Below are 13,610 nucleotides of genomic sequence, written 5' to 3' on the forward strand. Positions count from 1 at the left end.
AAACCCGGTCAACCAAACATTTAACCGAGATGATTACAGCCACCAAAAATCAATAAACAAGAATACACCGAGTGTTCTAGTTTGTAAAATTATGTCTTGTAAATTCTTTAATAGTTACTAAATTTTTAAACAAGTCAACACATGATGAAATCACTACTTACATTAAAAGAGTGTCATATTTGTTTTCTTAAAAAAATACATTTATTTATATTTTATAAGTATTTACTAAAATCAAATTTCAAAATGCGCATCCGGGGAATCGAACCCCGGTCAGTACCGTGGGAGGGTACTATGATACCACTACACTAGATGCGCCTGTTGTTCGATTTGGAACTTATGATAATTTTATTTTACATAAATTAAGTTTTCATATTTTATAATTAATATTTCTTCGTATGATTCGGTTTATTCGATGATGACCCCATTATAAATGCTAACAAATGGGTTTTATAAATTTCGTATTTTCAGATTTATATTAAATAAATATACTGTACTTGAATTTTTTAGATTTATATTAAACAAACTAACTAGAGAATTTCACTTCATCCACTTTAGAAAAGCCTTTTGACGCCATTATATATATTAGTGGTGATGCTCCATGAAGAGTACATTGCCCAAACTTAAAATAAAAGAAAAAGAAATGGATTACATGACAATTAAATAGCTGTAAGTTTATTTTTTTTAAACCTGACTATTTGTTGTCATATTATATCATATATTAAAAAAAAATGAGTTGGTTTAGTGGTTTGTGTGCACCCTACTCAAATATTGAACCCAAGTTCAATCCGCATTGATTACTTTTTTATTTATTTGAATCTCTTCACTTCTTGAATCACAATGAAAGTATTTTTTTTACTTTAATTCTTATTTTAGTTAAATATTTTTACTTTGGTTTTTGTTACTAATGTTTTTTTCTTAATTTCTCCTCTTGAAGAAGTATATACTTTTTTTATGATTTTTAATTTTAAATATCTTCTAATATCTATATTTACTTTTAAATATTGGTTTCGATACTAATATTCATTCTTTTATAAACACGTGTTGATATATTTTTGTCCATATCACGACTTATTTTTTGGTTGCTATATTAAGTGTTGGTGCCATAACGAACAAAATAGGTACCGATCAAATTCCCGCTGCAATAACGAAGGCCCATGAATAGTTATTTTAAATTTATAACATTATATATCTTTTTAATATTTTATTATTTATATTATAATAGTTTATTATTATATTCAGTTTTACGTTTTAGAATATTTTTACTTTTTTCCATTTTAAAAGTCATATTTTCTTTATCATTTAGTTTTTTTAATAATTCGTTTTCTTTTCTAAATTATATTTCCTTTATCAGTTAATTTAATATTTCTTTAACAACTTACGTTCGTTAATTTTTTTTCCGAGAATTTAAGTATGTAGTTGTGCTTAATTTCTTTTCCAACATTCTGGTATGAGTTTTGTTAAAAATGAATTTGTATTCAAAATAAAATATTTATTTGGTATCGTATAATGGTATGATAATAAACTGAATCGATTCTGATAACATGACTTTCTAAACAACATGCTACATTTTCAAATAACATTTGTTTTACATTATCAATTGCTTTGTTTCGCCGCAAGGCGCGACATAGAAAAAACCTAGTTGAAATTAGAAGCATTGACCATTACTAGTAGAAACCTTATTAACATGTGAAGAGTGGCGGATTCATCCCTCTTTTATAAGTTGCAATGAAAAGATTTAATACGGTCTGTATTGATTATTGAACGTTTAACATAACCACTTAGTTTAGAAAACAAAAGTAGTGAGTTTTAAGTAACACAATCTATAATGAACATTTATAGAAAACAAAAGTAGTGAGTTTTAATTAACACAATCTATAATGAACATTTATAATAATTTAAGGCCAAACCTATACTATGGCCACCTTATATAATATTCTAACTTGTCAAGAAGTCGTTTTAACACATCTGCCAACATTTAAGCTCTGTTAGCCTTTCAAAGTACCTGTTTAAGAATTAAAAAAGAAACCTTTATAATTTAGTTATTGGTTTTTTCGTTTTCCATTTTACATTGTTAGTCATAATAATGTTAGTTTGTCACACCATATTATTTACCTGTCTCACTTATGCTCACCATTAAACACATTATCAATAATCCGCTTACAACTCAACAACCCGTTTATAACTCATCAACATGTATGACTAACTTAAAAATAAGTTAAACGGGTCGTGTTTCGGTTGTCCCAAGTTTATATGTGTGTTGCTTTGGGTTAAAAGCTTTGACACAAATAGTAATATGGGTCGGGTTCGTGCTACACATTTCAACCTGTAAACCTTACAGGATTTACACTACTATTAGTTAGTTGTTGTGGTAAAGAATATTTAAAGAGTGATATGACATGATAGTTTTAAAGGCAAAGTTAAAAATAAGTGACTACACATGAGAAATGCGCTTTATGTATTTACTTCATAAAGGTAAGAAGCATTCATTTTCAACTACCAAAATCCTAAATAAAAAGTAACTAAATGAAAACTGAATAATTGAAATTGAGTTGTGGTTTTACACTTGTTGATTTCTGAACTACTTTGAATCGAAGAAAACCCTATTAGCAACAAAGACTTTTGACCTTTAGCTTCCATGCGGTTAAAAGCTGAAATTATAATATTATAATACTTACTAATAGAATAAAATAACATGTATCTTCTAGAATAAAGTATACTAGTAAACAAAATAGCATTCAACCTTTTAGACTATACTATGGGCATGAAGATAGGGCGTTTATACTATACAGTGTGGAGAGCATGAAAACAAGGCGTTATGTGACATGTGGACGAAAAATAGGGAGATACTAGGGATGGCAAAAATACCCGAGCCCGACGGGTATACCCGAAACTCGACACAAATGGGATGGGTATACCCGATACCTGACGGGTAATGGGCCGGGTATGGGATTAGTTTTAAAAATTTTCACGGGTATGGGTCGGGTATGAGATTAGGTAATACCCGACCCGATTACCCGAAACCACATACCCGTTTACCCGAACTTTATACCCGATCATATACCCGGATTTTTTAATTTATATTTTTATTTTCCATTAACCCTTGTCTATTAGTGATTTATTTTAGTATGTTCATAATATTAAAAACTAAATTTTCTTTTAGTATATGTATTTGATAATAGTATTTATTTTTTGTATGTTGTGAAGTATACACATAAAAGTGTATAAGTATTATAAAGTTATTATTCATTTATGATAAAACTTATATTATGTAATGTACGTTTTTAATTTTTTAATAGTTATTGTATAAATTAATATATAATAATTATAATTGTAAAAAATGTAATTTGAAACCCCAACGTAAATATATAAACAACTTAATGGGTATACCCAAAACCCGCGGGTATACCCGATACCCGCGGGTATACCCGATACCCGACGGGTAATTACCCGACAAATACCCGACGGGTATTGGGTCGGGTATGGGACACGATTTTACAAGCGGGTATGGGTATGGGATTACCAATACCCGACCCATTGCCATCCCTAGGAGATACAAAAATGAGAGGAGTAAGACGGGGCGTGAAAGTGTAGCATTATTCGACACGTGACATCCTCTTTTAACCGTTGGCACCCAACGACTACATCCCACGACCACTCATAACGTGCCCCATCCATCCACTTTGAACTTCCACACCGGTAGAAAATAAGCCGCCCCAACGATAACGCTGCAGTCCACGTCATGCCCAGTGTGTTGGGCTGTAAACACACCGAACGAATATATCGTGTTCATGAACGGTTCATGAACACTTACTGAACGAGATTTTGTGTTCGTATTTGTTTATTAAGGAAAGGAACGTGTACACGAACGGTAAGTGAAGCGGTGCATAAACAAGGTAGAGATAGGATTTAATAATTGTATTTCTTTGGGTAATGAGACAAATAACAAGTAAAGAATATAAAAAAAGTAGCTTTAATGAATAACATAGATAAAACAAATAAATGTTAAAAAAATATTTAATGAACAACATAAACAAACGAGCATAACCGAATGTTTACTAACACAATACTAAACGGTCACGAACGTAACCAAACGAATGAGACATCTGTAATTTCTTGTTCGTAAACGAAGAACGAGTCACGAACCGGCGTGTCCAACGTGCCACACCATGTGATCTACAGGTGATGAATACTTCAATTCTCAATTCTCGATGTTTGATTCAACTAATTGCGTTTCACAAGCTGTTCAATCGGAGTTCTGTACTTGTTGACGGTTACGTAACTTGTTGCGGAAGTTAATCTCGTAACTTAGGGTTTTCGATTATCGTTTTGATCAGTTATTGCCGTTTCAAACATTTAGTGTTTGTAGTTTGTTGTTTAATCTTCAGAATTTGTTCAAACGGAGCTTTGATTATTGTTGCGGAAGTTAATCTCGTAACTTAGGGTTTTCGGTTGATAAATCATTTCGTTTTGATCAGTTATTGCCGTTTCAAACATTTAGTGTTTGTAGTTTGTTGTTTAATCTTCAGAATTTGTTCAATCGGAGCTTTGATTATTGTTGCGGAAGTTAATCTCGTCACTTAGGGTTTTCGGTTGATAAATCATTTCGTTTTGACCAGTTGTTGCCGTTTCATACATTTAGTGTTTGTAGTTTGTACTTGTTGACGATTACGTAACTTGCTGCGGAAGTTTATCTCGTAACTTAGGGTTTTTGATTGATGAATCGGTCTGTTGTTTTCGCTTTGATTGCCGCTAATTACATTAATAAGTGTTTGTGATTTGTTATTAAACATCCGTAATTCATTGATTTTGTGGCTACTGCGCTTGTTTTTAGTTCAGATAACCTAATTAAAAGCCACAAAATGGAATAAGATGATAGAATCTTCTGGTCTATCTGATTCATGTAGAACAATATGATGCTTAAGACTAAGTTGACTTACGTATAATCAATGCCTCAATTCTCGATGTTTAATTCAACGAATTACGCATTAGAAGTTGTTCAATCGGAGCTTTGATTCTTGTTGACGGTTACGTAACTTGTTGTGGAAGTTTATCTCATAACTTAGGGTTTTCGATTGATGAATAGGTCTGTTGATTTCTATGTGATCATTTGTTGCGGTTGAAATACATTTAGTGTTTGGAGTTCGTTGATTCTGTGACTACGGAGCTTGTTTTTAATCTGTTGATTAACTGATTGTTAGGATTATGTGTGGATTTGATTATCGAAATCATTTAGAACAAGAGAGTTTGATTTTTGATGTTTAAGACCAAGTTGACTTAGGTACATCCTTGAAATTGGTTGATTTTGTGGCTACTGAGCTTGTTTTCAGTTCTGATAAACTAGTCAAAAGCCACAAAATAATCATCGGTTATGATATTGTTTAGCCGTTCAAAAAAAAGTTGTGAGTTCTCTGTGGTATAATCAATCATTGGTCAATCAAATTCATGTAGAACAATTTGATGTTTACGACTTGACTTATGTTTCGCATCCTTGAAAGTTCAAGATAAAATGATATCTGGGTTGAGTTTTTTGGTAGATTAATAAACATACAGGTGTTTATGATAAATTTGTAGTGAACCCATATCATTTTCGAATCTGAATGATTGTCTTGGGGAGGGGATATAAGTTTTTGAGAATTGAAATAATGATATGATCATATGTTCCATTTGTTTTCAGGGTATGCAAGCTGAAAATCAGAGATGGTATGAAGGAGCATGGTGTGGTGCTTTATGCTATTCTAAGACTCGAATCATTTACAAAGTGTTTACGTTATAATGTACTCTAGGGGTTGGACCACACTTATAGGTGACATGGGATATGCCCTAAGTAGATTGGAAATCGACCCAGATTATTCTGATAACGGATCTGTTGGAGACGATAATGACAGCCACCAGTCTTCATCACAAAATGATGTGGATCCTGAAGTTGCTCAGTTAACAAAGCTGAAATCAGCACCCCATGATGGATTGAAACGCGTTCTTCCACGAAGGGGGGAATTTGATGTTTCGCCTGTGAAGATGTTAGCGGGTCGAGAAGGGAATTATTCGGGTCGTGGGAAGTTTTCTTTAGCAGATCGTTGTCATATGCTAAACAAATATTTACCTGTTAAAGGTCCTTCTATTGTTGACCAATTGACCACCCGGGCTTATGTCTCACAGTTTTCAAAAGACGGGTCCCTTTTTGTTGCTGCATTTCAGGTATTCTTGTTTTTTTGTCTGTCATTGAAGTTACGATAATCTAAACACAACTTGAATTGGAATTCTGCTTCCAAACTGTTACTTCACTAAGGTTTATTGTGTTGACCCTGTCCAGAACAAGAATAATCTATTTATGGATTACGATTGTTTTCTCAATTAGGAGTCCATGCGTTCCAAACTGGTAAAAACTAGTTTTATATGGAAACGCGAGTTGCGATGGAAACGTGCATTGTGGTGGGAAATAACAATCGGGCGTTCGGTTTTGAAAGTGGATGGTTTAAAACATCAAAACATTGTATATACACGAACTTGCAAAACATCCCGAAGGTACTAAGCCGAGATTCGTTATGTGATAACATTATTAAACTTTATAAACGGTGGGGATGTTCGGTTTTGAAAGTGGGTCATTTTAAACATCCAAACTTTGTTTAAAGACGAACTTTAAAATGTTGTTTTATGAAGGTATTAAACCGAGATTCGTTATCTAATAACTTTATTAAAGTTTAGTGGTAGAAATATAAATTGTTTAAACAGGGAAAATTAAGTTGGTTAAATTGTAGGGTTGTAAATGTAATATTCTTACTAAAAAGACAAAAATAAATTACTGTAGCTAAAGTTGTGTTTTAGTAGTAGTAGTAATAGTAATAGTAATAGTAATAGTAGTAATAATAGTAATAATAATAATATTAATAATAATATACTTTTTAACAGGGAAGTCAGATTAAAATTTATAATGCTGAAATGGGGTGGAAACTTCACAAGAAAATTGTTGCTGAAAGCTTTAATTGGACGGTTACTGACACATCTATTTCACCAGATAAACGTTTCCTGGTGAGATTTTTTTTTTCTTTTATTTCCTGAAAGTGATTCACATCCAACAAAAGCAGTGCATCAGATTGTTTGTATTTTACTTAGGATTGTCCTTTAAATTTACATATCATATTGCTACTTGCAGATTTATTCAACTTTGTCTCCTATAGTCAACATTGTAAATATTGGATCTGCTGGAACAGAGTCTCATGCAAATGTCACGGTATGAATAATGAACTACATTTATCTTGTGAGCAGTACTATGCGTGTTTTGAAATGTTTGTTCATGGCTTCATGTATGGAAACAATGGATTATTACGAGAAATAAAATAATCATCAAACCATTAATTTGTCATAACAGGATTCATGCGGCTTTGTGTGTGATTGTTTGAGACAAAAGACAGAAAAACAATGATAGGTTTGCTTTATTTGTCTAAAACTGTAAAAAATATTGGACAAACTTAATATCATATATCCATAGGAATGTAAAGTTGATAAAATACTGAATATATGATGTCATAAAATGAGTGGGTCAGGCTTGTTTTATGATAGGCTAGAAGTTAAAATGGTCCAGGTCAAAAGGGGTAATGTTTTAGCATGATTTTTGATGGCCCTTTTTTTAATCTTTGAAAATTATAAAATAATATGGTGAATAAATATGGATAACTTGAGTTTTTTATTGGACTCTCTTAATAGTATAGCTTAATGACAACGCTTTAGAATATGTTATGCATTGTGAATACACTTTTGGTAACTCTATGCTCAATCTGTTTTCTGTTAAGCTAATTGTTAAAAGTTTACTTATTTCACCCTGTAGATGTATAACATATCCCGAATTCCCCCCTTTACACATACACTGATCAAAATTGTCACATCTAATGCCTTCATTTATGATCACCTTATATTCATTGTTCATATTCGTCCATCACTGTCTGTGTTACTGCATTGCTATTCATTATATTGACATATTTTTATCTTACCTATCTTTTATCTAGAAAATATCTATAAAAATTTAAACGAGTCACTAAAAGTGTAATTGTTATACTATGTTTTCAATACCTGCAATTGCAACAAAATTCAAACACAATCACAGAAAGTAAAAATTTATTTTATGCAATTTTATTTGTTATAAAGATAAAGTAAGCAATATTGTATTGTGACATATATAGCGAATGAATTGATTTTTTCAATATCCAATGTATTAATCAAATACATTTTATGTTCAAAATATTATTCTCATAGTTTGTCTAGTTTTAGTATGTCGCAACACTGGATCGATGCAGTTCTTAAGTGTAAAATAGTGTTTGATTATAACTGTGATTTGGAAATTCGCAGGACATACACGAAGGGCTAGAATTTGCAGCTGATGATGAAGAAGGATATGCATTTGGAATTTTTTCTGTAAAATTTTCTAGTGATGGTAGAGAACTTGTAGCCGGAAGTAGTGATGATTCAATTTATGTTTATGATATTGAAGCAAAAAGATTTTCCCTTCGAATTCAAGCGCATACGGTAATGTCACTTACCTTTGTTAGGAACAGTCTTAATTCTGCGTCTAGTTTGTTGATTTAGAGAGCTTGTAGTTCTTGATTAATATGGCTATACCTTTCGTTTTTGAGAACATTACATGTATATAAATTAAAAAAGAGTAAAATGCCATTTTCGTCCCTGAGGTTTGGCCAGTTTTGCGACTTTCGTCCAAAGTTTTGTTTTCCCGCATCTGGATCCAAAAGGTTTGAAATCTTGCCATTTTCATCCAGCTCGTTAACTCCATCCATTTTTCTTCATCAAGTCAGGAGTATTTCCGTCTTTTTGCTAACTTAAAGGGCAATTGGTCTTTCACTTTATCTAGAAAGACAGCATACCCCTGAAAAAGACTGAATTGCTCTTTCAGTTAACATAAAAGACGAAAATAACCCTGACTTAACAGAGAAACATGGATGGAGTTAACGAGTCGGATGAAAATGGCAAGATTATAAATCTTTTGGATCCAGATGCGGAAAAACAAAACTTTGGACGAAAGAACCTCAGGGACGAAAAGTCGAAAATGGCATTTAACCCGATTAAAAAACATGTGATGCATTTGGTATAATGGAAGGGGATACAAATGGGTCTATAAAGTAGTTTTAATAATGAGTTGGCCTTAATGAAAAAAAAAAAATTGAATAGTTGGGTTGCCTCCTTATACATTATCCATTTTTTGATATACTATATGACCCGTTAAAGATAAAATGTAACCCCAATTAACCCGCTCATAAGTCAATGGGTTAAATCGCCACCTGTACCCTGCAAATTATTATGAATGTTCACTCGTTTATTATGACTTTGTGCAATCAATTGTTTAACTTATTGCAGTATGTTCTTACTTAATGCAGTCAGATGTAAACAGTGTATGCTTTGCTGATGAAGCCAGCAATCTGATATATTCTGGGAGTGATGATAATCTCTGTAAGGTAAATATGTATAAGTTTTTATATCATTGTATTTAATAACAGAAAAATTTTGCATTTGGAAATCTTTGTCTTAGACTTGTTTTCTTGAATGTATAAAAGCATACCAAATAAATTAAAAAGATTGGCAACAAAAGAACATTTTGGCATCTGTTTACAGATTTTATATAATTCATATGTATAAAAGCATACCAACCAAACAATAATATTAAGTATTTTTCAGGTTTGGGACAGACGTTCCATCAGATCAAAAGGAAAGCCAGTTGGAATCCTCACGGGGCATCTAGAAGGAATTACACATCTTGATAGCCGTAATGATGGTCGTTATTTCATTTCAAATGGAAAAGATCAGACTATTAAGCTTTGGGATATCAGAAAAATGTCCTCTAATGCGGCTCGGTATGTTAATACGCTTTTATCATTTTATTTGTGAACGTATAAGATTATCTTTATAAAATGACTAAAATGCCATTTTCGTCCATGAGGTTTGGCTAGTTTTGCGAGTTTCGTCCAAAGGTTTGTTTTTTCCGCATCTGGATCCAAAAGGTTTGAAATCTATTTTCATCAAGCTCGTTAATTCCGTCTATTTTTCTCCTTAAGTCAGGGGTATTTTCGTCTTTTTACCTATATTATTTTTGTTTTTATCTAATAAGGGTATTTTAAAATGCTTGTACATAAAGTGAAAAAGAACGAATTACCCTTTAAGTTAGCAAAAAAGACAGAAATACCCCTGATTTAACGGAGAAAAATGGATGGAGTTAACGAGCCGGATGAAAATGGCAAGATTTACAACCTTTTGGATCCAGATGCGGAAAAACAAACCTTTGGACGAAAATCGCAAAATTGGCCAAACCTCATGGACGGAAATGACATTTTACTCTTATAAAATTATATATCTTTAGAAGCTACAAGAAGAAATGTATATGAAAAGTAGTTCAACTGAAAAACGATTGTTAGGCATTATCTCGTTGATGGTTAATTGATTGGCCAAACAAGGTTATTTCAAAGTCGGCTTCATCTAGATAGCTAAGTTTGTTCATATAACTATATTATAAACGCTTATAATATGATTTTTTTTTTCTTTTTCAGCGCTCCTATATCCAGGAACTATGAATGGGACTACAGATGGATGGACTATCTACTTAGGGCACGAGATGTAAAGCATCCATCTGACCAGTCCGTTGCTACATACAAAGGTCATTCAGTATTGCGTACACTCATACGCTGCTATTTTTCACCAGAATATAGGTAAGTACGACAATTATGATCGGCTCGATTATGATAACTATAATTATACTCGTATCTTTAAGGCTATGCGGTATGGTGATGGTCCTCCCTTGGAGGATGATCCGCCACATAGGCGCCACGTAGGATGGGTGTGAGGATGGGGCAAAGAGGATGGAGGTATGGAAATGGGGGATGGACCTAAAATGTATATGTATATATTGTATGTATAGGTGTGAGAGAGGGGAGGGTTGTTTTTTGTCTTGTTGTGGCCCGTCGGACACGTCCACCTGCGGACGGTGAGGACGCCGATTGGGAGGGGGGGGGGGGGCATGGAAAGAGGACCGGCGCCGGTGGGGGACGGTCCAAAGCCGATCCCCATACTGAGCAGCCTAAGAATATCAACTTGGCCATCATCTGTGTGTCAGCACTTTGCAGTTTGCATGACAATTTTGACCCATATACTTATTTCATCTGATCTGGTTACATCATACCATAGCTTTCCCATAGGGCCCTAGCTCAGAATTAGCTCGAAAAAACGTAAATAAATTCAGGGGTAAATTCCACTTTTCGTCCTTTATGTTTATACTTAATTTCAATGGATGTTCCTTACCTTTTAAAATGTCAAGAATCATCCTTTAAGTTTTAGAACCTTGCACAGTTTGTCCTTTGACACTAACCCAGTTAAAATTATCTGTTAACTTTGGGCAATTTAGTCATGTTATCCATTTATTTTAAAAAGTGTATTAAAAATAAAACAAAAAGAATACAAAAATAAGAGATATAAACACCCCTTCTCTCTCTAAACACCATAAAAAGTCTAAATTACCATTATATGACCAGACTTAACTGAAAATTTTAACTGTGTTAGTATCAAAAGATTGACTATGCAAGGTTTTCAAAACATAAAGGATGATTCCTGGCATTTTTAAAGGTAATGGGCATCCAATGAAATTTGGTATAAACATAAAGGACGAAAAGTTTAATTTACCCTAAATTCAGCTTGAGCTAATTTGGCGTTTGAGCTGGTATGAGCTCGCTTGTTGGTTTCACATGTAGAATCTTTTGACTTTTTGCCAAATTTCCTTTGACCTCGAGTGAAATTAACAAAATAATCTATTTTTGTTCCAAATTAACAATATTGATAAAGGACCTTAACTGATTGTTTGTTTATGATGTTGCAGCACTGGCCAAAGGTATATTTATACTGGATCTCATGATTCTTGTGTGTATGTTTATGATTTGGTAAGTACCACACTCCTTCAACTTCAATTTTTTTTATTTATATTACATTAATCCGTGTTTAAAGTAACTCTTGTGTCAACATAAATTGTTAACGGACATATAAAATCGTGATTATCGAAAGAGATCGTACACACTAGAGGGTGAAAATGGTAATTTTAATTGGAATATATTATTTAGGGATAAATCCTGATTCTCAAAATTGGTTGATTGCATTCCATTCAATAGGGTTACAATATATTTAGATAATCGGTCCCGTGGGCTCGATGATAAAACCCTAAATACTATATTCTAATATTTTTTTTGTACGGGTTGCGTTGGGTTGACTTGAAACATTTTCTCTTTAAAAGGTTTTGTAAATTATTCGTGTGTCAAAGTCAAATATGTTTTTTTTGGATAAATTGATTGTAACCCTTTAAAACACACTCTGTGCCTTCGACCCGTTCTCTCTTGATCCATTTTTACTCGTATGACCTTTCGAGATAAAACCATAGCTCAAATCCCACCCATATATTAGTAAACAATAATCACATTGAAATTGTCACCTTTACACGCATGCTTATATCTTAATTCTGTCAAATGGGTTGGATTTGGTTGACCCGGCTCAACCAACTAACATTTTTTGTCCTTTTTTGTATTTTGTAAATAGTTAAATATCAATTATGATTACAAAAAAAACATTTGTCGTTAAAATAATAAGATCATTTCTTTTATAAAATTCAGGATACTGTAAGCTAAGCAATTTTTGACCCATTAACCGGATATCATATAGAAAACAGCGTGAATTGATCTGTTTCTATTATAACGGGTTCATTTTAACCAATTTCAGGTTACTGGGGCCCGGGTTGCAAGACTTGTGCACCATAAGTCAACCGTGCGGGACTGCAGCTGGCACCCTTACTATCCAATGCTCGTCAGTTCTTCGTTTGATGGAGATATCGCAAAGTGGGAATTTCCTGGAAACGGAGAGAACCCGATTCCCGTGAATAACAGTAGGCCTCGACGACAATATTATGATTAAATAATCTACAAAATAAAATCTGTAAGTTTCTTTCCCCCTAAAGTAAAAGATAATAATAATAATAATCAATAAAAGTAAAAGATAATAATAATAATAATAAATAATAAGGAAGAGATGAAACAAACGAATAGAGGAAATGAGTTTTTGTTGTGCAGTATACACCATTCTTGTATGATTTGTCTCGTTCTATTTCCACAGAAAAGATTTTGTATATATTATAAGTTCCTTTTTCATGGGAATAACATAAATATATGTATAATTATCTATTTATTGACTTAAAAGATGTGTTGCATGCGGCGTGGTCTCCTAACTATAGTTTTTTATACTTCTTTCCAACTTGTACAAGTGTATTAGACTAGAAGGTATGGGGGCCGACTGAGGCTCGGCTAGGACCGGCGCCGGTCCACCACACCGCCCCCTGGGCTCGGCACAACCGGCCACCCACAGCCGGGGTAGCCGGACCTCCTTTATCCTCTTGCCTCTCACATATACCTATACATACATACATATATATACATAAAGGGGTTCATCCCCCACCCCCTAGGTCCATCTCCTCCAAGCCACTCCTACGTGGCGCCTACGTGGCGGCTCATCCCCTCCAAGCCCATCCTCTCCATACCCTTTAGTCTTATATGGTTCTCTAGTTAAAATTAACATATGCCCGTATG

General features: G+C 33.4%; 1 protein-coding gene and 1 non-coding gene across 4 annotated transcripts; one reads left to right on the forward strand and one right to left on the reverse strand.

Annotated features, from left to right (window-relative positions):
• Nucleotides 1–244: 244 nt before the first annotated feature.
• Nucleotides 245–315, reverse strand: TRNAG-CCC. The gene has a single exon. It is a non-coding gene; the product is annotated as a tRNA-Gly (tRNA).
• A 3,711-nt stretch (nt 316–4,026) lies between these two features.
• LOC110878492 (LEC14B protein) lies at nt 4,027–13,234 on the forward strand. 3 transcript variants are annotated; one of them, XM_035984102.1, is made up of 11 exons: nt 4,044–4,179; nt 5,675–6,195; nt 6,356–6,522; nt 6,907–7,026; nt 7,151–7,228; nt 8,341–8,517; nt 9,381–9,458; nt 9,679–9,854; nt 10,545–10,703; nt 11,864–11,924; nt 12,751–13,234. In XM_035984102.1, exons 3-11 carry the CDS (start codon nt 6,394–6,396, stop codon nt 12,940–12,942), a joined length of 1,170 nt encoding a protein of 389 aa, XP_035839995.1. In that variant the 5' UTR covers nt 4,044–4,179; nt 5,675–6,195; nt 6,356–6,393; the 3' UTR covers nt 12,943–13,234. The 3 variants fall into 3 exon arrangements, with proteins under 3 accessions (XP_021982492.1, XP_035839995.1, XP_035839994.1); XM_022126800.2 differs by lacking the exon at nt 6,356–6,522 and having other exon boundaries at nt 4,027–4,179; XM_035984101.1 differs by lacking the exons at nt 4,044–4,179; nt 6,356–6,522 and adding an exon at nt 4,233–4,291.
• Nucleotides 13,235–13,610: the final 376 nt, after the last annotated feature.

The sequence above is a fragment of the Helianthus annuus genome, chromosome 15 (assembly GCF_002127325.2).
Source record: "Helianthus annuus cultivar XRQ/B chromosome 15, HanXRQr2.0-SUNRISE, whole genome shotgun sequence".
NCBI classification, from domain to species: domain Eukaryota; kingdom Viridiplantae; phylum Streptophyta; class Magnoliopsida; order Asterales; family Asteraceae; genus Helianthus; species Helianthus annuus.